The following is a 26,470-nucleotide window of genomic DNA, read 5'->3' as shown; positions in this document are numbered from 1 at the left end:
GCTTGCAAACCTATGGAGCTAGATAGAATCATGGGATTAAAAGTTAGGATGGAGTTTTGAGAGCATTTAGTCCAACATTCTCATTTTTCAAAGGCTAAGTGAGTCACCTACGACCACACAGGTAATAAGTAACAGAGCTGAGCTTCCAGGGTAAGTCTAATCTCCCATCCCAAGCTCTTTCCATTCTGCCTCTCATAACCAGAGCAGGTATTTACTCTGGGGCTGGGGGTTTCTGACACGTGTGACGAGCCTTCCTGAACTTTTCATCACCCAGCGGAAAGCCCCTTAAAGGTCCCCTTGGAGGGGCTGCCCGCCCAGATTCACATCACTCTTCAGCATTCCCCCTCCCCCATCTTTTGCAGGAGAAAGACCCAGGGAGTTTCCTTATAGCAGACTAGGAGATAAGGATAGAAAAGGACAGACTCAGCTGATGCTAAGGCTGCAGGCTCCCCTTCATGTGCTAAGAGCAGCTTAGGTTAACCAAGAAGGGCACAAGGGGCCAAGTGGATATGTTAGGGGTGAAGAGGGGAGCTTTCCCAAGCCCCTCCCCAGTGACACACATTCCTCCAGCATCCGAAGGCTCAGTGCTGAATAATGAGGGCACCCAGATAATAGGGGACATGGAAAAGGCTGTACCACAGCCTGCCGCCTTTCAGCCCCGACACAAAAAGAGAGAGAGAGGAGGCGGCAGGCTGAGCAGCAGGCGAGATCACTGTTGAACGAGGAGATGGCCCTGGGAAGGAGGGGAGGAAAGGACAGAGATGGAAAAAGGTGTTTCTCCAGGCTTCACACCCTGCAGAATTTCTTTGAGCTGGCAGATTGGTGCATCATCCATCCTTTCTGTTCTGGGCTTGGGAGAATGTGGCCACCCCCAGTTTCCAGACTTAGACTCCAAAAGAGTGTAATAGAAAGCGTGTCTGAGGCGAAATTAGATTTCCCCTTCGGAAAGCACCTGACCCATATTAGTTGAGACTCCCCCTGGGTGAGTGGTAGCAGCTGGAAAGAGCTCAAGATGTGAATATAGGTTCAAATCCTATCTTTGGTACTCTCCAGCGGGGTGATCCTGGGGAAGGAAGTCCCTTCCCAGCTCTGATCTTCCTTTTTTTTCCTTCTCCACAAAGCTGCCAAAATGATCTTCCTTAGCTCCATTTTTTTTTTTTAGGCAGTTGGGGTTAAGTGACTTGCCATGGGTCACACAGCTAGTAAGTGTCAAGTGTTTGGTGTGAGGCCAGATTTGAATTCAGGTCCTCCTGACTTCAGGGCCAGTGCTCTATCCACTGCTCCACCTAGCTGCCCCACCCCTTAGCTCTATTTTCATGATGCCCACTTTCTTTCTCAAGGATCTTGAGGGGCTCCCAAATACCTCTAGGACAAAATACAGACTCCTCAAGTTCTCCGTTGAAAGCCTCTGCAGTCTGATTCCAGGTTTATCTCATATTTCTGCAGCTATACTGGCCTGATCAGCATTCCCTAAGCTCAGTAAGCCATCTCCCATGCCCTTTCACAGGCTGGGCTCCACTCCTGGAATGTGCTCCCTCCTTTTCTCCACTTCCTAATACCCCAGGTTCTTCCAAGGTTCAACCCAGGTGCCACCTCTTAGGAGAATGCTTTCCTGATTCACTTACGCGTTGCTGCCCTCTCCCACCCCCAAATTCTATTGCACCCACAGATCCGTTTACATGTTGTCTCTCCCCACCCAGGAGAGCAAAACCTACTTAAAGACAGAGACTCACTGGTTCTCTTTGTGTCCCCGGGATTTAGGGAAGTGTCTTGTGAAGAGTAAGAACTGAATAAAATAAGTGTTTAGTTTATTTGAACATATATCCTCACTCAGAATAATTATAATAGGTAGCATTTATCTAGCACTTAAGGTCTGTGAAGAACTTTATATGTATTGTCTGGTTTGGTCCTCGTAGCAACCCTGGGAGGGAGGTGATGTTATTCTCCCCATTTTAAAGATGAGGAAACCGAGGCAGGCAGTGGTGAAGAGTCTTGCCTATCTGGGGTCATACAGCTAGTTAAATTTAGGAGCCAGGATTTGAACTCAGGTCTACCTGACTCCAAGTCTTTCCATGCCAGAACATCACAGTTGGAGGGGATCTCAAAAATCATTAAGTTCAGTCCAGAATAGGGAAAAAAATCCCTTCTACGACAAACCAGACAAGTGACCACTATCACCCCACCGTTAAGGGGGCGCCCATTACTTCAGAATATAGTCTATTCCACTTTGGGGTAGCTATAATCTTCCTAAAATTGCTAAATTATCTTACAGATCAAAATCGATAATACAGGGTATCCCAAAAGTCAATGAAGTTTTAAACGTTGTAGCTTCAATCTGCACTAAGACTTTTGGGACATCTCATATACATAAAACATTTTTATAGAAAGGTATATAAATATCCACTATTGTTAGTAGACTATGATATAATAACTACCAGTGATTATTAATTACGATCATTAGTATTAGTAATAATAATAATTAAGCATCTAAAGACTCCTATTCCTTTCATCCCCTGGTCCAAAGGCACTGCTTATAGAAGTAGGGCCCCTATGAGCGTGTTGGGTGGCAATGCCTGGATGTTGGGGTGAAGAGGAGTTGGATCATAAGATCAGGTATAGGAGGACTGGGGAGAAAAGTAAAGAGTTACTTGGAATTCCAGGCCCAGCTAATCTAGCCTGGATCCTGAGCAATTATATTGCAACAGATCAGAGGGAGGAAAAAAAGGATGAGTAAGCACCTTTGAGAGAGGAATGCAATATATGGCGGACCCCAGGGAGGTCATAAAAATTCAGTCACGTCAAACTAACTCTAAGCTGTATTTGTTTGGCTATAATAAGCATGGAGAGGGTGGGAAAGTGGGAAATAGAGGTGCACCTCTATTAATAATGCGTCCGATGCAGCCGGTCACTCCAGATGGGACTTCCACATAAGCAGCCTCCTCTCCATGAACCCCCAGTGCTGGCTCCTCCTCTCCCTTTGTCTTTTGCAATGTATGGGAAGCATGAGTCATCCAGGAAGAATCAAAGATTTAGAGTTGAAAGGGACCCTAGAAGATACCCTCCTATTTTACAGACAAGAAAACTGAGACCCCAAAGGTTATGTGAATTTACCAAGGTTACCCATAGGAGCATAGATTTAGAGCTGAGAAAGAACCTCAAAAACCATTAAGTCCACCACCCCCTCCCATTTTAATCATAATTTCTAACATTTGTAGAGGTTTGCAAATAATTTTACAAATATTATATGAGTCTCACAACAACCCTGGGAGGGTAGGTGGTGTTATGATCCCCATTTTTACAGATGGAAAAAATTGAGGCAGACAGGGTGACTTGCCCAGGGTCATACGGCTAGTAAGCATCTGAGTAAGGATTTGAATTCAGGTCTTTCTGACTTCAGGCCCAACTAGCTGGTGCATTTTGCAGTTGAGGAAACTAAGGTCCAAGGATGTTAAAGAATTTGTCTAAGGTTACATATGGGATCATAGACTTAAGAAATGTTTAGTGCCTGGAACCTTTTTTATTTGGTGAACCAAACTTCTAATTTCACTGGTATGTGGACATCCTTATAAGGGAACTCCCTCTACCAACCAGATCAATCAATTAGTCAATAAACATTTATTAAGCACCTATTATGTGCCAGGCCCTGTGCTAAGTGCTGGGGATATGTATAAAGAAAGGCAAAAAATAATCCTTGGCCTCAAGGAGCTTACAGCCTAATGAGTGAGTCAGCAGTCAAACAACCAAGTACAAACAAGCTACATACAGAATAAATTGGACATAATCAACAGGAGGGAGGCATAGAATTAAGGGGCAACCAGGAAAGACTTCCCGTAGAAGGTGGGATTTTAGCTGGAACTTGAAGCAAACCAGGGAAGCCAGGAAATGAAGAGGGAGAAAATTCCAGACATGAGAGACAACCAGTGAAAACGTCTGGAGTTGAGAGATGGAGTATTTATCTCTGTAATTTAGAATCTTAGAGAGTTGCCTGGCGCATAGTAGGTGCACAGAAAATATTTGCTGATTGATTACCTCTGACTCAATGTGTATTCTATTGATCTCATTGCAGGGGCCAAGGGCCATGGCAGCATCTGCCAGCTGCTTTTCCCCGGTGCTTCTCCTCTGGATCCTGGTCCTCACGGGTCCAAGCTTCACAGGCGCTCTGGAGTCTGCTCCTAAGGAAAGCAACGTCCCAGAGAATAACATCAATCAGCAGAGCCCAGAGCTGTGGCAGCCCCGGCCCCGGCACCCCAGGAAGCATGGACTGAACAAGAAGGGCAGGGCCCACGTACCAGACCAAGCCGGCGCCTCCAGGCTGCCAGGGATGCTCCCTGGTGGAGAGGGCATGCTGGCTGTCCAGGGCCCGTCCGGCCTGCTGCAGGATAAGGACGTGTTTCTGGGCTTTGAGTTTCCCTACCCTGAGAGGGACAATCAGTTTGAAAGAGGGAGGAAACACACCAGAGAGCAGAAGAGGAGGAGGGACAGAGGGAAGCAACATCGAGGTATCTGAGCCAGCCCCTTGGTTCACCCCGACTTTGCTGCTGTTACCTGTGTGTGTGTGTGTGTGTGTGTGCGCGTGTGCGCATGTGTGTACATGCGTGTGTGTGTGTGTGTGTGTGTGTGTGTGTGTGTGTGTGTATTGGATGGGGAAATACAGGCTCTTGGTGTTGAGAGGGAGATGGGACCTTAAGGCGGTCTAATTCAGGGTTTCTTAACCTGGAGGTCCATGGACTCATGGCTAGGTTTCAGGGGATCCATGAACTTCGATGCAGAAAAAATGACCTCTTTCTTTTCACTACCCTTTGTAATCCTATGTGACTGAACTGATGCATTTTAAAGTGTGCTTCTGAGAAGGGGTCCGTAGGCTTCGCCAGACTACTAAAGGTGTGGAGGACACCAAAAATGATCTCCTTTAACCCATCTGTAGCGTCATAGAACCTAGAGGAGAAGGGGCCTTTGAGGACAGTTATTCCAAACCGTGCCAGAACGAGAGATGCTTGGTTTGGATTCAGGGGACCTGGGTTCAAATCCTGACTGTGCCATATTATCCCTCCCCAGCTCTCCCTGTCACCTTGGTCAAGTCATGTCCCCTCTGGGTAGTTAGCTAGCTAACTAGTTGGACAGTTAACTGCTAGCCAGTCCAGCTAGTTCCCTCCTCTACAAAATGAGGGAGCTGGATTAGATGACCACTGAAATCCCTTCCCATCTACCTTGCTGTATTTCTTTTGAGCCTTTACTTGGAGATATCCAATAAAGGGGATCTCCTACCTCCTGGAGCTCCTCATTTCCCCTCATTTCATATGACATTCGGTCATAATTTTTAGGAGGGGCAACTAGATGGCCCGATGGATACAGGGCCTGGCCTGGAGTCAGGAAGATCTGAGTGAGTTCAAATGCATCCTCAGACACTTAACTATGTGACCTGAGGTAAGTCACTTAACCCTGCTTGCCTCAGTGTCCTCATCTGTAAAATGTGCTGGTTTGGGGCACCGGCCCTGGATTCAGGAGGACCTGAGTTCAAATCCAGCCTCAGACACATAACACTTACTAGCTGTGTGACCCTGGGCAAGTCACTTAACCCCATTGCCTAACCAAAAAAAATAAAATAAAATAAAGTAAAATGTGCTAGAGCAGGAACCACTCCAATATCTCGGCCAAGAAAACCCCAAATGGGGTCATGAAGAGCATTTATAGAGCTTTGCAAATAACTTTATAAATATCTTGTGAGCCTCACAGCAACTCTGGAGGGTAGGTGGTGTTATTATCTCCATTTTTACAGATGGGGAAATTGAGGCAGACGGGTGATTTTTTTCTTGCCATCAAGCCTAAATCTAGCTCTTGGCACCCTTCCCCCATTGTTCTGAGCTCTGCCTTATGGGGTCTCAGCAGAACAAATCTTAATCCCTTAATCCCTTTTCCATAGGGCAGTTAGACTTGAAAACGGCCATCCCTCCTTCCCTCCCTCCCTCCCCAATCTTTGGCTCCCATGTGTGTCCTTCTCCAGGCTAAACATCCTCAGTTCCTTCAGGTGATCCCGGAGCCTGGTATCCACACCCTTCCTTCACCTTACAGATAGTCAAACTCAGGCTCCAGGAGGGTAAGTCACTTGGCCAAGATCATGCCGGTAGAGAGCAGCACCTAGCGTGTTGCCTGGCCTGTGGTAGGCACTTAATAAATGCTTCTTGATTTATTGATAGTAAATATTGGAGTCCAATTTCAACTGGGGGCTTCTGATGTCAAATGCCTTGTTCTTATACCTCATGGCAGAGTGTAAATGGAGGGGGGAGAGAGGGAAGGGAACAAGCATTTATTAAGCACCTACTGTGTACCAGGCTCTGTGCTAAATGCTAGGGAGACACAGAAAGGCAAGAGACGTCCCTGTCCTCGAGATGCTCCCAGTCTAACGAGAGAGACAACACATAAACAACTACGTACAAATAAGAAATGCATAGCATAAATTGGACATAGTCAACAGAGGGGAAGCGCTAAAATTAAGGGGAAAATATATCACCCCCATCTTACAGATGAGAAAACTGATGTTCAGAAAATTACTTCTCCAGGATCCCATCACTAGAGGGAGGGTTTAAACCGAGGCCTCTCCTAAATCAAGGTGGGCAGCTTGGTGGCTCAGTGGATAGAGCACTGGGCCTGGATTCAGGAAGATCTGAGTTTGAATCCTACCTCAGATACTTTCTAGCTTTGTGACTCTAGGCAAGTCACTTAACCTCTGTCTGCCTCAGTTTTTTAAACTGGAAAAAGGGAGATAACAATTAGCACCTAACTCCCACGATTGTTGTGAGGATCAAAAAAGTTAACACCTGTGATGCAATTTATAAACCTTAAAGCATTATGTAAATGATAACCGTTACTAATTTGACTTTTCTTTGTGGATACTTCTTCTGCCTGCTGGAACTATAAGCCACTAGGAGATCAGCTTGTCCAAACTCCTTCAGTTTTCAGATGGGGAAACCTAAGGCCTGGAAAACGGACTTGCCCAAGGTCACTTAGGCAGTAAAGGCAAGATTTGAACCCAGATCCTCCCGACTCTAAATCCAGTGCTCATTTCACTCTGCCACATCAATATACAAAACACTAACTAGGCCTCGTTCTACGTGCTGCTTATAGATGCATCGGACCCCACAGAGGGAGGTGTCACTCAGATCTTTTCCAGGAAAGGGGCTTTCTTGCTCCAAGTCAGTTGAATTCACCAAACGGAAGCTGGCAGGCTTCAGGCAAGGCTCTTGCCAGGCAGCTCTAAATGCTTTTGCAACAAAAGACGGAGTTTTTTTCCCCCTGGATGTCTTCAAGTGTGACAACAAACAGATGTCTTTGGCATCACCCTCCATGCACAGCCAGACAAGATCTACTGGTGGAATGAGAAAATGCAAATCACACAGGGAGGATGTAGTGTCTGCTGCCCGCCCTCCCCCCGCCCCAAGCCCATTCTCTCTCCCTGGCATCCTGAAACGATTCAGATCTGCCGAGCCCAGCCAAGCCTGGCTTCTCCTCAGCCCGGAATCTCAGCCTGGGGCTGTTTCTAGGTTGAGCAGCTCTTACAAACAGTTGGTTTGGATACTGAGCATTTGAGAAGGATTGGGGATGCTGGCCTCGGCTTCTTCAGCTGTAAAATGAAGAAGGAAAGAGAAAGAGAGACAGAGACAGAGAGGAGAGAGAGAGAAGAGACAGAGAGAGAGAGAAGAGAGGGAGGAAGGGAGGAAGTGAAAGGGAGGGAGGGAAGGAGAGAAAGACAGAGAGAGAGAGAGAGACAGAGGCAGAGACAGAGAGACAGAGAGAGGAGAGACAGAGAAGAAACAGAGAGAGAGAAGAGAGGGAGGGAGGGAGAGAGAAAGAGACACAGAGAGAGAGAGACAGAGAGACAGAGAGATAGAGAGGGAGACAGAGGAGAGACAGAGAAGAGACAGAGAGAAGAGACAGAGAGACAGAGAAAAGAAAGAGGAAGGAAGGAAGGAAGGAAGGAAGGAAGGAGGGAAGAGGTCCCAAAGCTGGGACCACTGATGACAAGCCCGGCACCCTCGGAATCCCCACCACCATCTCTGCTGGGCTGCTCAGGAAGGCCACAGATGTTTATTAAGAGCTGACTATGTGCCAGGCACAGTGCTAAGCTCTGAGGAGAAAGGAATTTTGTTTCTGTAATCTTCCTGTGCCAGTCATTTTAATTTAATTGACTCCATCTGTCAACTATAATAATTCTATCATAAAAGTCAAGGACACTAAAGTGGGATAAAACTAAAGTAGGAACTGTGTGGTGTGACTGAGGGCGCTGTAGCACAGGTGGGCTTTGCTCCTGGCTCAAAGGGAAGGGGGAACCCTAGACAAATCATATCAGCTCTTTAGGCCTCAATTTTCTCTTCTGGAAAATGAGGGGGTTAGACTATATCATGTCTAACATCTCTCTTATGTTCTTTGACATTCTCTGTTCTAAGGTCCCTCCCAACTCTGACATTCTCTGGTTTTTTTTTTTTTTTTTAGTTCTAACATTCTGTGCTGAGATCCCTCCCACATTGTGACATTTCACAGTTCTAGGGGCTTTTTTTAAGGCTAGGTTCTCTAAACTAGTCCTATTGTCCAGGTGTTGAAGCCAAAGACCTTTTTTACCTGAGAAAAAGACCTAGGGATATAGTTACTTGCTCTTCAACTTTTTTCAAAATTAGACCACACCCAACTACATTACCTGCCAGTGCCCTTGGGTCGCTCTCTCTCTCTCTCTCTCTGCTGCTGCTGTCTTCCCCAAAGTCTTCATTTCTCCTCCCCTCCATTACTGCACGTGCCCTCTTAGCTCAGAACAGGCAGGATGACGACTCATTGGCTAAGACATTAAGGGAATCATTTCTCTGGGCTGGGCTGGACTAGATTCCTCTGAGGTCCCTTCCAATCCTGAGTGTCTGAGACCTCTAGGGAGGTTGCCTAGTTGACCCTGACTGGTCATTGTAGCATGGAAAGAGGGTCCTTAAATGACTCCAATATCACTGTCCTCTTCCATAGGCAGAAGTCTGGATCCAAAGCCCAGCTCTTTGATCAAAAAGGTGGAACTCTCTGAGGACCTGGCACCCAATGGCCCAATGGAAGAATCATCCACTAGCTTGGCCCCCACCATCCTGTTCTTGACCACATTTGAGACGGCGGCATCCACTGAAGAATCGCCAGTCCTTCCTGTTACATCCCCACGGCCCCTGGTAAGGAATCAGAGACCCACAACATGGAAGTGCCCTGAGAGAGTATTCTGTTCCGCCCCTTTGTTTTAATAATAATAATAATAATAATGATTAGCATTTTATCATACATGAAGCTTGCAAAGCACTTTACAGATATTTCATTTTTATCCTCACAAGAATCCTGGTGCTATTATTTATCTCCATCTTGTACATAAGAAAACTGAGGCAGACAGTGGTTAAGAGCGTACAGGGTCACACAGCAGGGAATGTCTGAGGCTAGATTTGAACCGAGGACTTCCTGGATCCAGGTCCAAGGCTCTATCTACTGCACCACCTGAATGCCTAAGAGGAGGAGGAAACTAAGAGGAGAGAGGGGACTTGCCCAGGGTCACACCACTTGTCAGTAACAGAGCCAGGGTTAGAAACCAGGTCTCAGCAACATAGAATATGCCTGGAGTCTACGAACCTTAAAAAATATCTATTTTGATAATTCCATTTTAACATAATTGGTTCCCATTATAATACTCTATATTTTATTTTATACATTTAAAAATATGATTCTAAGAAGGGATCCCTAGGTTTCCCCAGACTCTTAAGAGGCTTCTGTTCTGAAAGGAGGGAGGGAAGAGTGTTAGGAAAGGGAAAATGATCTTGGGGAAAGGATACTCCCCAGAGCCAGAAGGAGAAGGGTAGGACTCCAGGGTCTCTGTTTCTCAGGACCCTAAGGAAGGACTGAAGGTTAGTTGTTCTATTCTTTGCATAAAAGATCAAGCGACTGACTCCCTGTCAGGCTGAGGAAAGCTTTGTTTGCACACATCTGGTGGAAAGAATACTAAAGTCATGGGACCTGAGTTTGAATCCTGGTTCTGCTGCTCGTGAATTGTGTAACCTCAAGCAAGTTATTTAGCCTCTCCTCTGTAAAATGAGGGCAGCTGGGTGTGCAGAGGATAGAACACCAGGCCTGGGATCAAGAAGACCTGAATTCAAATCCAGCCTCAGATACTTACTAGCTGTGTGACCCTGGACAAGTCACTTCACCCTGTTTGCCTCAGTTTCCTCATCTGTCAAATGAGCTGGAGAAGGAAATGGAAACCAGTATCTCTGCCAAGAAAACCCTAAATGGGGTGATGGAGAATCGGACTCAACTGAACAACTGTAAAATGAAGGAATTAAGCTGAATGATTGTAATCTCTGACCCTGAGGAGGTTGAGGCTAGTGCAGCACTTGAATTCAAGAATTCTGAGTCACAGTAGAGCAAAGTCTGGCTCATACGGTGGGAGCTTTGGATCCAGGAGTGTGCTGGAAAATGCTTAACAACTGGCTCTCCAAAAAATTGTGCACAGAACACTTGTTTTTGTTTAATCAGCATTATTAACATTTTGTCCACCATTTTCTTAAGTCTGGCCATCAACAAAACAACATATCAAGCCCCGATTTGAAACGTTTGCTGATTTCTGAAGTGTAAGTGTTCATACTGAAAATTAAACGATCCACTCAAGCAGGTGGGAGCTGCCTCCAGGACGGTCCTTTAACATGACCCAGAGTGACCTGTGTGACCTTTAGTAAGTCCCTTTGCTTCTTCGGGCCCCTTCTTTGATCAAGAGGAAGGAACGCGCTGAACTGGGGAGACGCTGGTTCCAGCCTTGACTCTGTCCCTGACTAATGATGTGACTCTGGGCAAGTCAATTCCCGTGTCTGCACGGAGGCTTCCTCCTCTGTAAAATGAGGGCGTGGAACTGGCTACTTCTTGTCTGCAAAAAGAGAAGGTTGGGCTAGACAACCGATGGCTCTCAAGGAACTCGCGCTCTAACATGGAGGAAAAACACGTAGGTTTCAGCTGTGAGACAGATGGAAAGGTCCCATAGTCCTTGGGGGGAAGACACAAAGCAATCAATTAATCAATAAATCAATCAATAAACATTTCTTAAGCCCTTACTGTGTGTCAAGCCCTGTGCTAAGTGCTGGGGGTACAAAATGACACCAAAGACAGTCCCTGCCCTCAAGGAGCTTACAGTCTACTGGGGAAGTCAACATGCAAACAAATCTATAGGATGCCAACTATAGACAGCATAAAGCAAATAGTAATGTCTCATCTTTAACATCATTCCCACTGATTAAACCATATCCATTTTTGATATCGAGCCATTCAGCATTGCCAAGGATTTTAGTGACAAAAACTTTCTTTTCTGAGGCTTTGGAAGCTGAGGAGACAAGGGATATGAGACCTGTACAGTTGTCCTAAGAGTTGATTTCTTGGCTGCAGGGACTGAGTGGGCACTAGGGCTAAGTGGTCTAAGAGTCTTGCCATTGCCAGTGCTCTTGGGCTCAGGGTCCTAGGCTGTCTCCATCAAGGTCTAAGGCAAGATTTCATCATTTTAGGTCTGAAGACTTGTTTTTTTAATATTTTATTAAACTATTAATAGAGGCAGGAATTGACTTGCCCAAGGTCATACCACTAGTTGGTATGACCAAGACTAGAACCTGGGTGTCCTCAGTTCATCAGAACGTTCCTCCTTTTTGAAGGGGGTCAAAAAAAGGGGCCCAAAAAGGCCTTACTAAAGGGACCTACTAACAGTTACACAGATCAGTCTACATCATATTAAAGGAGTATGCTGAAGCCAAATCCAGCTGCTTGAGCTGATTGTTAAATTTTCAGGATATTTCAATGTATTGTTTTTCTTTGTAATCCCTATGTGTTTTAAGTATTTAAAAACATTATTCTGTGGGGCAGCTAGGTGGTGCAGTGGATAGAGCACCAGCCCTGGAATCAGGAGGACCTGAGTTCAAATCCGGCCTCAGACACATAACACTCACTAGCTGTGTGACTCTGGGCAAGTCATTTAATTCCAATGGCCTCACCAAAAACAAAACAAAAAAAACAAAACAAAATAAAAAAAAAGCCATCACAATAACAATAACAAAAACCCATCATTCTATGAAGGGATCCAGAGGCTTCACCAGACAACATCCACAGGATCTAGGATGCCAAAATATGTTGAGAACCCATAATTTAAAGGAAGGGAGTGAGATGTGGCTATTCCTCCTAGATGCTAATGAATAATTCACTTTGTGATCAACATAATCCAGTGGTGTTACTCCATTTAGACATCAGGCACCCTGACCAATGAATAACTCCTTGTGGCTGCAAAGACCCTATAACCAAAGTGACTTTTGGGGTCCAGAGTGAACCAGGGTAGCCATAAGGATCCCTCTTGGTCTGAGATGCTTTATTAATGATCCACTGGTCCCTCCTTTGTAGCCTTGGTTTCTCTAATTCTGATTTTTTTTTGTTGTTGTTGTTTTTTAATTTAGTATTTTATTTTTCCCCAGTTACATGTAAAAACAATTTTTAACATTCGTTTTAAAACTTTGAGTTCCAAATTCTCTCCCTTCCTCCTTCCCCACCCCCACCCCCATTGAGAAGGCAAGCAATTCTATATAGGTTATACATGTGTAGTCATGCAAAATATATCCCTAATAGTCATGTTGTGAAAGATAAACTCAAGAAAAATAAAGAAAGTAAAAAAAGTATGCTTCCATCTGCATTCAGATACCATCAGTTCTTTCTCTGAGGATGGATAGCATTCTTCATCATAAATCCTTCAGAGTTATCTTGGATTGTTGTGTTGCTGAGAATGGCTAAGTTATCCATAGCTGATCACCTTACAACACTGCTGTTATTTTGTACACAGTCCATTTCACTTTGCACCAGCCCATGCAAGGCTTTCCAGGTTTTCTGGGTAATTCTGATGTTTTGAACCAATATAGTTTATTGATCTTTCTACCTTGTCTTCTCCAGGCTTGGATAAGGCCTGATGGAGATGTGATGCCCACCCTGGACATGGCTTTGTTTGACTGGACTGATTATGAAGACTTAAAACCTGACATGTGGCCCTCTGCTAAGAAGAAAGGTATATCTTCCCTGCTTTTCCTCCTCACGACTCATCCCTAGTTTGACTTCACCCGTGCTTTTTTCCCCTGTTAGGCCTTGAGGCCAGAAGGAGGGAATCTGATTCACAGAATAACAGAATCTCGAAGTTGGGAAGGGACCTCAAAGGCCGTGAATCTAGCCTGTACTTGAAAAAGAATCCCCTCTCTAGTATCCCTGATGAACAGCCATCCAAACTCTGCTTGGAGAAGCCATTTAACCTCTACTTGGAGGGCAGCCTGCTCCACTAAGGAGCAGCTCCAATCATGAGGAAGTTTCTCCCTAATATCAAGTTGAAAACCTTCTCTCTATAACCTCTGCCTGCTGCTCCTAGTTCTGCTCTCTGGGGCTGATTAGAACAAGTCTGATCTTTCTTCTGCGTGCTAGCCTTTCAGATTCGTTCCTAAGGTTGAGAGCTGGAATGGGCCTCAGAGGCCCTTATTTTACAGATGAGAAAGCTGATACTCTGGGAGACTGAGAAAACTGAGCACAAGAGAGGGATGTGACTTCCCCAAGGTCACTCGTAAGTGGCAGAACCAGGATTCTAGCTCAGATACTCTCTAGGTCCAAATCTACTGTTCTTTCCACTCCACCCCCTGTCACAGCCCTACAAAATGACCCAGACCTTGAAATCAGCAACAAATAGTGACTCTATCTTCAATACTTTCTATCTTGTTTCTGGGGTTCATTTAAACATTTTTATACACTGACTACTACTGAGGTCTGTCTGTAAAAGAGCTCAAAGACCAATCTATAAGAGGTCAATCTATAACTCAAGACATAGCATGTCTCTTTTATGCTCCCAATGAGTCTAGGTCCATAGAATACCTAGCATTTATATAAAAATTTAAGGTCTGCGAAGCATTTTACAAATATTATCTCATTTCATCCTAGAAGGTAGGTGCTATTATTATCTCCATTCTACAGATGGTGAAACTGAGGCAGACAGTGGTTAAAGTGACTTGCCCAGGGTTGTAGAGCTAGGCAGGGTCTGAGGCAGGATTTGAAATTGTATCTTCCTGATTTCAGTCCCAGTACTCTATCTACTGAGACATCTAGCTGCCTAGAAATATTGCTATTTGGGACTATAATGCAATTATATTGTATAGTGCAGAAATATATAGAAACTAACAGAAATTGTGCTCTCCATACTTTTACACAGGCTGTGCCCCATTCCTGGAATGACCTTTCTCCCCACTCCTACCTCTTAGAATCTCTAATTTCCTTCAAAATTCTTCATCCTCCACCTCCAAACTATCCTTATTTATTTTCACACATACATATGTGTTTCCATATATAATTGTTATCTCTCTGATAAAATGTAAGCTCCTTGAAGGCAGGAACAGTTTCCTTTTTATCTCCAAATACCCAGTGCCTGCCCCTCCACATGCATTTAATGCTTGATTGATTTAAGGCAAATGATCCAAGTTGCTCACAGTTCTGAACTGAGAGAAACTACCTTTTCACTGCATAGAAATGTTCCTTTCAGGGGCAGCTAGGTGGCACAGTAGATAGAGCACCAGGTCTGGAGTCAGGAGGACCTGAGTTCAAATCTGACCTCAGACACTTACTAGCAGTGTGACTCTGAGCAAGTCACTTAACCCCCATTGCCTCCAAAATTAAAAAATATATATATATCTCCATTTCAGAAGCATGAGATCTTAATGTTATATTACTCCCTAACCATATCACAAAAATCCTCTCAGAGACTCCTAGAGATTAATAAACTACCTTCCTGATTCCCCTCTACCATAGGCAGGGAGACAGCCTGCAATATCCAAGAATGTGTCTAGGCCTCACTTGCTTTCTCTATCAAACGAGATGGTTGGACACACTGATCTCTAAGAATCCTCCCCGCCCCAGATTCTCTGTTTCTGTAACTGGCTTTCTCTAAGGTCCAGGTATGTGTTGCAGGGATTCCTTTCATATGATGACCTCCACGGTCCCTTCCAGCCCTCACATTCTGCCATTCTGGGATTCTTCCAGCCGGCTCTAACAATCCCCAAAGTTCCATGGCAAGCCTGAAGATGAACCAGGGACAGGACTGGGGGATGCCGGTCCCCCACACTCTCGGCAGCAGCTTGCCAGGGAGGAAGGGAGGGGGAAGAGGGATCTGTCTGTCAGCTTTCTCACCCATGTTCTCCTTTTCAGAGAAACATCAGAGTAAAAGCCCAGGCTACGGCAATGAAACTTCAGCAGCTAGAGAGGAGCCCTGTGACCATCACCTTGACTGTCTCCCAGGTACTCCCTCTCCATCACACCAGGGAATCTTCTATAGGGAATAGGGTGGAGAGGGGAAGGGGGAGGGGGCTCTCAAGCCTACTGAGGAGGGCCCATGCCCCCCTAAGGATGGCAAAACTGGAGATGGCCTCTGTTAAGAGTATGAATTTCCTCTCTCTTGACTATTTCCTGTTTGAGATGAGTGGGGCCAAGTTCTGTCCTCATCCCGTCACCCAGGCAACAGATCTTCAGGGAGGGATGAATGAAGCCTGCGTTTATGCAGCCACCTGTTTGACTATGGTGGCTGTCAAGCCCGTCACAAAGCAAATTTGACAGCTGTTTTCCATTGCTAATTGTTCCTGCTTGTCACATGGTGGGGATGGGATGGGATTCAAAAAGGTTTTGGTGTCATGGAAACCAAACAACTGGTTGATTCTTTTTTTTTTTTCACTTCTTGCCCAGTTTGATCAAATCAACAAACATCTATTTGGAGTGCCTACTATGGGTTGGGAATGCAGAGATAGCTATGACACGGGGCCTGCCTATTTATCATCTAATGGGAACGAGGAGCAGGAGTGGACCAGCCCCAGATTGGCCATGATATGAGGGAGGATGAGCTAACAGAATCTTAGGGTCAGAAGGATCCTCCGGGGCTGTGGAGTCCAATCCCTACCTGACCGAGAAGCCCTTTACGATATCCCAAGGGGCCATCAGCATCTGCTTGAAGACCTTCGGTTAGGGGAAGCTCACTACCCCTCTGCCTGTCCCTTCACCAGGCAGACTACTAAGGCAAAGGAGATGGCTTGTCAAAAATAATTATGCAAAATTTGAGGGGAGAAAGCTTGCCTTTCCTTGGCAAGGGGAATCAGAGAGTTTCATGGAAATGAGGAGACCTTGGATGGACCTTGAGGGAAGGGAGGGACTTCAAGAGATGGTGGCAGCTGAAGAGGAAGAGAGGGACGGACTATTTATGGGAGAGGGACGAGCACAGAAATGGCGGGAGACGGGCCATTCATTCCGCTTGTGGTAATAATAGCTAGCATTCAAGTAGCTCCACATGGGTCATCTCATATCTTCATAATAACCCTGGAGGGAGGAGCTATTATTAGTCCTATTTTACAGGTGAGAAAACTGAGCCTAAGAGAGCAAAACATTTTAAAAACCGTATTGCACTCTTAATGTGTATGGAATTGTGATGCCAAAAACTCTGAGGATGCCTTAAGAATTAATTTGACCATCATCACATTATTAGTACAGTTGATAATGCAGGTACACACGTCCTACAGCTATCTGGCTTGGCCTTCAGTTTCTTTGCAGAGCACCAGACCTGGAATCAGGAAGACCTAAGTTCAGCCTCAGACACTTCCTAACTCTGTGACCTTGGGCAAGTCATTTCACCTCCATCTGCCTCTGTTTTTTCATCTGTAAAGTTGGGATAGTAACAGCACCTAACTTCCACAGTTGTAAGGATAAAAATAAGATCATATTTGTAAAGTGTTTTACAAACTTTTAGGCACTATGTAAATGCTGATTATTATATTAGTAGTAGTAGTAGTAGTAGTAGTCAAGTGAGGAGAGCCATATTAGGTGATCCCTGAGATCCTCCCTAGATATAGAATTCTCTGATTCCGCTGGGACCTCGTCCTGGAGATGGGCACATGCAGTTTGTTCTTCCTCAGCGATCAATAAGCAACCTCCAGCAGCTGGGCATCTTGGCCCTCCCAGGAGGGAGTGTCTGGTGATAACATCCATCAGTGAGCCCAGCACAATGCCTCTCCAGCCAGCTGGCCCCTGCTCTCCTCTCTTCTGGGGCTGTCTCTCTGACATGGAGATGATGGATGTCCTTTAAAGGGGGCCAGTCCCTTGGGGGAGAGCAGGGAGAGGCGCTCGGCCCCAGTCTGACCACGCTTGATGTCTTGGCAGGGTCTTGCTGTGACTTACGGGAACATCTCTGCAAACCTCACAACCGAGGCCTGAATAATAAATGTTTTGATGATTGCATGTGCATGGAAGGTAAGTCCTCTCTAGCCTTCCTCTTCTGCTGTTCCCTTTGGCGTAAGGCGGGGAGGGAACCGGGACGCCTTATTTCTCATACTGCTTTCTCGTAATCAGGACTTTGGGAGGCCTCATGGTAGAGTGGGTAGATTTAATATTTAATTATATTTGGACATGTTGTTTGTTCTTATAAGCATGTGAGATTCTTTTCTTTTTTTTTTTTTTTTTTGGCAATTGGGGTTAAGTGACTTGCCCAAGGTCACACAGCTAGTATGTGTCAAGTGTTTGGTCTGAGGCTGGATTTGAACTCAGGTCCTCCTGACTTCAAGGCCAGTGCTCTATCCACTGTGCCACCTAGCTGCCCCTAGCATGTAAGATTCTTGAGGGCAGAGATGGCTCCATTTTTGTCTCTGTATCCCCGATGGCTAGCTCACAGTAGACAATGAGTGCTTGTTGATTGATTGGTTGGTTGATTAGTAGACTTGGAAGTCAGGAAGATCTGGGTTCAAATGCTGCCGTTGCCAATTATTAGCTGTATGACCCTAGGCAAGTCATTTCACCTTTGTCTGCCTCAGTTTCCTCATCTTTAAACTGAAGATCATAATAACGCCTACCTCACAAGATTGTTGTAAAGATCAAATGGGATAATCTAGCACTTTGCAAACCTTACAACATTTTACATCATTATCATTATTATTATTATTATTATTATTATTATTCCTATCTGATTTTCAGATTCCTCATTTGCAAAATTAGTTTTTTACTCATTCAGTTATAAGGATCTAGTGAGATAATATTGACAGGTAGATAATTCGGTGGATGCAACACTAAATCTAAGGTCAACAAGACCTGAGTTCAGGTCCTGCTTCAAACACTTACTAGTTGTGCGTCCCTGAGTAACCTGTTTCCCTAATTGTAAAATAGGGATTATAAGAGCACCTACCTCCTAGAGTGATCATGAGAATAAAATTAGAAAATAATCACAAAGTTCTTTGTAGACCTTAAAGTGCTATATAAATGCTAATTATTATTATTATCACTAAATTCTCAAAATGTGGTCCAGGGACCCCTATGGGTCACTGAAACCTTTTCAGAGGATCAGTGGGATCAAAACTATTTTTTATAATAATATTAAGACATTTTAAATTTCTAATACAGCAAATATTGGGCAGACATAACCCACATAAACAAAAACTCTTTGGGGGGTTCTGAAGGTTGTAAAGGGATCCTGAGACCAGAAAGTTTGAGCACCACTGCTCTGTCATTGTATGTCCTTATTCCTCATTTGTAAAATGGCTCCTTAACTCACCCAGTTGTAGGGATCTCCCAATGAGATAATAGATGTAAAGTGTTTTTAAAACTTTAATGTATTATAAACACACAAAGTGACAAAATAAACAGCTATATGAAGTCAAAGAGGTGATGATTCATTGGGATGATGAGAGGAGGCTTCCTGGAGAATAGGAATTGGGCTTTAAAGAATGGGAAGAATTCAACAAAAATGATTTCCCACCTATACCTAGTTCCCAAGTGAGCAAGCTGTAGGAGGATGTTGTGGGGGGGTCAAGGATGGAGCCCAGGCTAAAGACTTCTGAAGTTCCCCGAGGCCCCTCAGCATGCTTCCATTTCTTCCCCTTATCCCATCATCTCCCAGGGAAACATCTCCTACCTTTTCCCCTGTCCTTTAGGGAGAGCTTTCTATCTCAGGCTCCTAAGTTTCCCTAAGTAGATGGTTTTTAGTGAATCCCTAGGTACATATATGACAATGGAAAGAGAAATGAATTTTAAGTCAGAGGACAGTTATATTTTGGGGGTGGGGAATGTAAAAATCTATGTACCCTTGGAAAATAAATTGGAGGTATTTGGTTTATCAGGAAAGCTAGCTGCCACTTTTTCTTGGGACCCCCCCATTATGTAGGTAGCATAGTATTTCCTAGCTCCCCCTTTTAGCTGTCCCATGGTTGAGAAGTTTTCCTTGACCAATATCTTCTCTCTCTCCCTTTGGGGGACTGGGAGTAGAGAATGGAGTCTCTTGAGCATTCTTCAGGGGAAAAGTCAGTGGATAAAATTTACTCAAGAGCCTCCAGCTCGAAGAGCTTCCTCTAGTTTCCCCCATCTCTTCCCAGTACTTATGATAAATTCATATTTCAGGCTCTGCCTAGTCACTGATCCAGATTCATTTAATCTTTTCCCTGATTGTGGGAAGTAATGTAAATGCTTATCAATAAGATTCCTGTGGTTTGTGTTAAGACATCAACTGGATGCCCCAGTGAGATAGGAAGAGTGTCAAATAGGGAGAGGGAGATTGTGTGTGGGTGCACACATGCCCACATCTGTACACCTAAGTGTTTCAAAAGCCAAAGACCTTCCCAGCATCTTTTACATTCTTCCCAAGGACATACAATGACAGAGCAGTGGTGCTCAAACTTTCTGGTCTCAGGATCCCTTTACAATCTTCAGAACTCCCCAAAGATTTTTTGTTTATGTGGGTTACATCTGCCAATATTTGCTGTATTAGAAATTTGAAATGTCTTAATATTATTATAAAAATAGTTTTGATCCCACTGATCCTCTGAAAAGGTTTCAGTGACCCACAGGGGTCCCTGGACCACATTTTGAGAATCCTTTGAGTTAGAGAAAGTTAGGGGGGAAAAAGTTTAAAAATTAGAGAAACTGGCTCCTTTTGAAAACTCATGCCTCCCTTGAGAGAAAGAGGATCAGGAAGAAAACAGAGGAGTCAAATAGGAGTCACCCACTCTTCTCAGCACTGTGGCAGGTACAGCTCTATACAACAGCTCTGCCCTCTTCCCGGTGTCTCTGTTGCTTTGCTACCTCAGGGGAATGCAGGCTATGGCAGGAGGCAGGGAACACCCCTTCTGATACCCCACACCATCGTGACCTTCCTCTGCCTCTACAATGGCAGTGTGATATTCCCTGATATCCCTCAGCATGCTTCCATTTCTTCCCCTTATCCCATCACCTCCCAGGGAGACATCTGCTACCTTTCCCCCTATCCCTTAGGGAGAGCTTTCGATCTCAGGCTTCTAAGTCTCTCTAAGTAAATGGGCTTTTAGTTAACCGTTAGGTACATATATAACAGTGAAAAGAGCAGTGCATTTTAGGTCAGAGGACAGAGATTCTATTGCCAGCCCTGTCAACGACCATATTTGATAATAATAGCTAACATTTATTTATATAGCACTTTGTAGCTAAGGCTTATAAAGCATTTTGTATACATAATCTCATTTGACCCCTACAACAATCCTGTGAGGTAGGTACTTCTATATCTTCATTTCTCAAATGTTGGAAACTGAGGCTTAAAGTTATCACCCAGTTAATAAGTGTCTGAAAGATTTGAACTCAGGTCTTCACGAGTGTCATCTCCCCACTAAAGTGCTTTGATGTCTTGTGGCACACAGGGGAGCCTGAATTTTGAAGGCTCTACTTGCTGAGTTCATGCTCTCTGGTAGGGTCTGGAAAGGCTTTGAGTCTGACTCCAATGAGAGAGAATTCTCCAAGGACTGCCTTGCTGAGTTCTAGGAGGGTTATCCCCCAAAGGGGGTGGGAGTCTCTGCATACTTTGGCCAAGGAAGGTCATTCTAAGGAGTGGAGAGATCTCATCCTCCTTCAATACCAAAAGATCCCACAAGCATGAAAGGCCAAGACATGATTCTCACCATCTTTCCCATCTCTCTCCATGCACACATCGATCAAGCTTTGTTCAGACTTATCTGCTGATATCAGGCTAAGTGGGAAACAGTGGGACAGAGCACTAGACTTGGAGTCAGGAAGACCTGAGTTCAAATCTTGACCCTGTGACTTGCTAGCTACTTGACCCTGGGCAAGTCACTTAAATTCTCGGGACCCCATTTCCTCACCTGAAAAATGGAGATCATAATAACAACTGCCTCACGGGGTTGTTATGAAGGACTAATGAGATGCAGAAGAAATGGCATTGGCAGAGAGAGTTTTCTCATGGAGAGTTCCCCACACAAATTAAACCCCAAATCTAGTTTTTTAAAAAAGTGCTATCAAGGGGCAACTAGGTGGTGCAGTGGATAGAGCACTGGAGTCAGAAGGACCTGAGTTCAGATCCAACCTCAGACACATAACACTTACTAGCTGTGTGACCCTGGGCAAGTCACTTAACCCCATTGCCTAGCCCCCCCAAAAAAAGTGCTATCATAGTAATCAATCAACTAGTTCGGTCTAATGTCCTTTGTAGCTAGGTGGCACAGTGCTGAGACTAGAATCAGAATATTGTTCAGTCATTTCAATAGTGTCCAACTCTCCATGACCCCATTTGGGGTTTTCTTGGCAAAGATACTAGAGCGGTTTGCCATTTCCTTCTCCAGCTCATTTGACAGAGGAGGAAACTGAGGCAAACAGGGTGAAGTGACTTACCCAGGGCCATACAGCTAATAAGAGTCTGAGACTGGATTTGAACTCAGGTCTTACTGACTTCAGGCCCGGTGCTGGTGCTCTATCCACTGCTACATCTTGCTATTCTGGTAAGACTTGAATTCAAATCTGGCCTGCTACACTTACTGCTTTTCCTCTTTAGTGACAAACCCTCAGGAAAACTACTCCAGGTTTAACTTGACTTAGCTGCCTCAAGGATTAGTAGCCTCCACTGTTTTTTTTTTCTTGAAACATAACCCCATTTCCCCCAGGGAGGAGGCAGGGACTTAGTGTGACCCTGAGCAAGTCACTTACCCTCTCTTTGCCTCAGTTTCCTTATCTGTAAAATGGGGGTACTAATAGCACCTACCTCACAGAGTTGTTGTGCAGATCAAATGAGATATTTGTAAGGCACTTAGTACAGTGCCCAGCACATAGTAGGTACTATGTAAATATTAGCTATCATTATTATTATTTCCAGCTATTGTACTTGTTACTCCTATTATAAAGGGTGATCAACACCATTTTACTGGTGTGAAAGACCCAACCTGTTGTTGTCTATTTGGTAACAACAGACAAGATCAAAGCAAAGGCAGCAGGTTGCAGGTGGTTCAACTTCCCCTTATATGTGGGGTGCCTGGGTAGGCTGCCAGCCCTCAAGCCACCTGCCTGCTTCCAAAGCTCCATCTGCTCAGTTAATCCCTCTGAAGTCAGACCCACATGACCTAAGTCCCTGCACCCTCCCTGGGGGAAGTAGGGTTATGTTTCTTTCTGTTGTTGTTGTTTTTAATTTGATATTTTATTTTTTCCCCAATTACGTGTAAAAATAATTTTTAACATTCATTTTTTTTAAATTTTGAGTTCCAAACTCTCTCTCTCCCTTCCTCTCCTACCCCCTCATTGGGGGCAAGCAATTTGATATAGATTATACATGTGTAGTCACGCAAAACATTTTTCCATATTAGTCTTGCTGTGAAAGAAAACACAGACCAAAACAACAACAAAAATAAGGAAAGTCCAAAAAAGTCTGCTTCATTCTGCATTCAGACTCCATCAGTTCTTTCTCTGGAGATGGATAACATTTTCATCTTAAGTCCTTTGAAAATTTCTTGGATCATTGTATTTCTGAGAACAGCTAAGTCATTCACAGTTGATTTTTTGTACAACACTTGTTACTGTATACGATGTTCTCCTGATTGTGCTCATATCACTTTACATCGGTTCATGTAAGCCTTCCCAGAATTTCCCGAGAGCATCCTGCTTGTCATTTCCTATAGCACAATAGTATTCCATCACAATCATACACCACAACTTATTCAGCCATTCCCCAATTGATGGACTTCCCCTCAATTTCCAATTCTTTGCCAAAGTGGGGTTATATTTCAAGAAAAAAAATTAGTGCGGGGCACAAATCTTTGAGACAGCTAAGTCATGTACTAAACCTGGAGTAGTTTCCCTGAGGATCTGTCACTAAAATGGAGGAAAAGCAGGTAGGCTCTGAGAAATCAGTCTACATCACCCCTAAATAGCAATCTATGAAAAGACAGTTGAGTTACTAGCTACTAATGAACAATCTCTCATGTCCTGAGTATAGGAACCTTGTCTTGAAATCAGAAAGTCAGGTAGAAAAGATGTTTAGTGTCCAGGGCAGAGAAAAAACATCTGTTTTTGTTGACAATATGAGTAAATGGATTCTACATAACAGTCAGTCAACAAGCATTTATTAAATGCCTATTATGTGGCAGGCACTGTGCTAAGGGGATTGGTGATACCAAGAAAGGAAATAAACAGTCCCTGCTCTCAAGGTGTTCATGGTCTAATGGGAGAGACAACAGGCAAACAACTAAATACAAATAAGCTCTAAACAGGATAAATCAGAGGCAAACAAGAAATGAAAGCATTAGAATTTAAGGGGGAGTCAGGAAAGAGATGGTGGGATTTAGGCTGAGATTTGAAGGAAACCAAGGAATCCAGGAGGTAGAGGCAGAGATGAGGAAGGAGAGCATTGGTGGCATGGGAGACATTTGGTGAAAATGCCCAGAGTTGGAGGATGGTGTGTTTTGTGTAGAGTACAGCCAGAAGGCCAAGTGTCCTTGAATCAGAGTACATGGTGGGGGAGGGAGAGGTAAGGGATAAGAAGATTGGAGATGGGGGAAGGAGGAGATACAAGTTATGAAGGCCTTGAATACTAAACAGAGAATTTTATATTTGATCCTGGAGGTGATAGAGAGCCACTAGAGTTGATTGAATGGAGGTGTGTGGGGTGGGAAAGAAGGTGACATGGTCAGACCTGTAATTAGGAAGATCACTTTGGCAACTGAAGGGAACATTGACTGGAGTAGAGAGACACTTGTGGCAGGGAATCCAACCAGCAGGTATAATGTGAGATGAATTTTTTTGGGGGGGGGGAAGAGGGCAATGGGGTTAAGTGACTTGCCCAGGGTCACACAACTAGTACATGTTATGTATCTGAGGTCACATTTGAACTCAGGCCCTCCTGAATCCAGGGCCAGTGCTCTAGCCACTGCGCCACCTAGCTGCCCCCAGCAGGTATAATGTGATGAGCCCATGCACCAAGATGGTGGCAGGGTCAGCGAAGAGAAGAGGGCATATGAGAGAGATGTTACAAAAGCAAAATGGACAGGCCTTGGCAACAGATTGGATATGGGAGGTCAGAGAGAATGAGGAGTCAAAGGTTGTAAGTGTGGGTGACTGGAGGATGGTGGTACCCTTAACAGCAATAGGGAAGTTAGGAAGAGGGGAAGATTTAGGGGGAAAGATGATGAGTTCAGTTTTGGACTTGCTGAGTTTAAGATATCTACAGAACGTCCAGTTCAAGATGTCTAACAGGCAGCTGGAGATGCAAGAGTGGAGGTCAGCAGAGAGATAGGGCTGGATAAGTAGATTTGAGAATCGTAAGCATGGAGATGGTAATTAGATTCTTGGGAGATGATAAGATCGCCAAGTTAAACAGTATAGAGGGAGAAGAGAAGAGGACCTGGGATAGAGCCCTGTGGGACACTCACAGTTATTGAATGGGACCTTGGTGAAGATCCAGCAAAGGAGACTGAGAATCAGTAGGAGAACCAGGAGAGAAGAGTGTCACGGAAACCTAGAGGGAAGAGAGCGTCAAGGAGAAGAGGGTGATCAACGATGCCAAAGGCTTCAGAGAAGTCAAGAAGGATGAAGATTGAGAAAAGGCCATAAGGTTTGTCAGTTAAGAAACTGTTAGTGACTTTGGAGAGGGCAGACATAGATTCCAGTGCAAAGTACTAATCTATAGAAGAACTCATGGGATTTTGAGGTAGAGAAGACGTTAAAAGCCATTGAGAATACACGTGTGTGCACACTTAAACACTGTGTGTGCACACACAGAGCCTCTCTCTTCCCCCAGGACAGATGGCCACCTTCTTCACTCTTCTGTTGTTTACTTTGCACAGGGCTCCGCTGTTATGCCAAATTTCACCGTAACCGAAGAGTCACTCGAAGGAAAGGACGATGTGTAGAGCCAGAGTCCATTAATGGGGACCAAGGATCATTTCTTAACGTTTAGCGTACCGAGGTGCTGGCCCAGTTTCCCCATCTGCCTGTGGACCATGCCCTGGAAGGTTGGGGAAGGGGGCAAATTATTTATAACTAGTGATGGAAAAAAACAAAAGAGTGGACCAGATGGTTGTCGGAGGTTCTGAAACTGGACGTCCCAACTATGAAAAGAGAATAAATGGAGAGTGGCATTTGAGACCCACTGGGCTTAATGAAGCGTTGGACCGCTCAATGGCACCAACACAGCCAACCCACTACCCCAGACACTCTTCCTTCATCTTTTCTCAGCCATTTACAATGGATGGTAACGCTAAGAGTGACCTCTACTGTCGCCAGGCAATACTGCACCGCCATATGGAAGTAAAGGTGAACTGTTGGCAGTATCTACAGGAGAGGAAGGGATAACTCATCAGTTAGCTTCGCTCTGCTGAAAAAGATGACAATTTAGTACCAACTTGGGGGAGGGGAGGATGAAAGGATGAAAATTTACTTGCTTTCTGTGTTTTTTGGCTTCTTTGGTGAGAGAGAGGTAGGCATATGCCTCAGTGAAGTCTATGGCTGGGTTAGTAATAGAATCTTCTTGCTGTCCTCCTTCTCTAAATCAGTGTCCCCTCATCAAAAAGCTCTCCATAAGTGCTTGTTTGTCTGTACGGAGCGATTGGGGAAGACAAGGTCCCTGCCCTCTGGCAGCTTCCAGCTTAAATTCCAGTAGCTCTTAGTGGGTTTACAAGGATCCCATGAGGTCCCTCAGGTACAAATATAAGGCTACTAACTCAGCATCACTGCTGAGTACATGTTTTTGAGTTCATTTTTCCTCTAATTTTTAGTTAAATCTTCCCTTTTCTATCCCACACTCACTTGTCCAGTCCTTATAACTAAAAACACATATTTGTGAGACAGTTGGCTAGGAGTCACCACTGTAGAACAGAGCAAAGCTAATTGGGTGGCCAGGAGTACCAAGTGCTTGGTAGTCAGAGTTCTTGGTCCCCCATGTAGCTGATTCTAAGTATGGACCATATTAGAACCCAACAAAATCTACCTACATGATTCTCAGTCTTACCCAGAAATCTGAATTAGGAATCACTAGATCCATGGAAATTCTCTAGAACTCTCTTTCTTCTAGGCCTGGGGGAAGTCCAGGATCCAGCCATACAATGTCCAATCACCATTAATACCAAGAAGTCCTTTCTGATGTCTAAACTAAGTCTTTCTT

At 44.6% G+C, this 26,470-nt stretch overlaps 1 protein-coding gene across 1 annotated transcript in view; it reads left to right on the top strand.

The window, feature by feature from the left end:
- DRAXIN (dorsal inhibitory axon guidance protein) overlaps positions 1 to 25,906 on the top strand; it is a 42,627-nt gene extending 16,721 nt beyond the window's left edge. Inside the window, exons 2-7 of the mRNA XM_027843792.1 lie at positions 4,067 to 4,499; positions 9,001 to 9,191; positions 12,970 to 13,081; positions 15,250 to 15,339; positions 17,242 to 17,331; positions 25,155 to 25,906. Of these exons, the coding sequence (XP_027699593.1) occupies positions 4,079 to 4,499; positions 9,001 to 9,191; positions 12,970 to 13,081; positions 15,250 to 15,339; positions 17,242 to 17,331; positions 25,155 to 25,267 (1,017 nt within the window). The 5' untranslated portion in view covers positions 4,067 to 4,078 and the 3' untranslated portion in view covers positions 25,268 to 25,906. The remainder of the gene's footprint in view (positions 1 to 4,066; positions 4,500 to 9,000; positions 9,192 to 12,969; positions 13,082 to 15,249; positions 15,340 to 17,241; positions 17,332 to 25,154) is intronic.
- The last annotated feature ends 564 nt before the right edge of the window (positions 25,907 to 26,470 follow it).

This window comes from Vombatus ursinus, unplaced genomic scaffold (genome assembly GCF_900497805.2).
Source record: "Vombatus ursinus unplaced genomic scaffold, bare-nosed wombat genome assembly UNPS02014932.1, whole genome shotgun sequence".
Taxonomy (NCBI): Eukaryota; Metazoa; Chordata; class Mammalia; order Diprotodontia; family Vombatidae; genus Vombatus; species Vombatus ursinus.
Note: the sequence above shows the minus strand (reverse complement) of the source record. Positions and strands in the feature narration are given on the sequence as shown.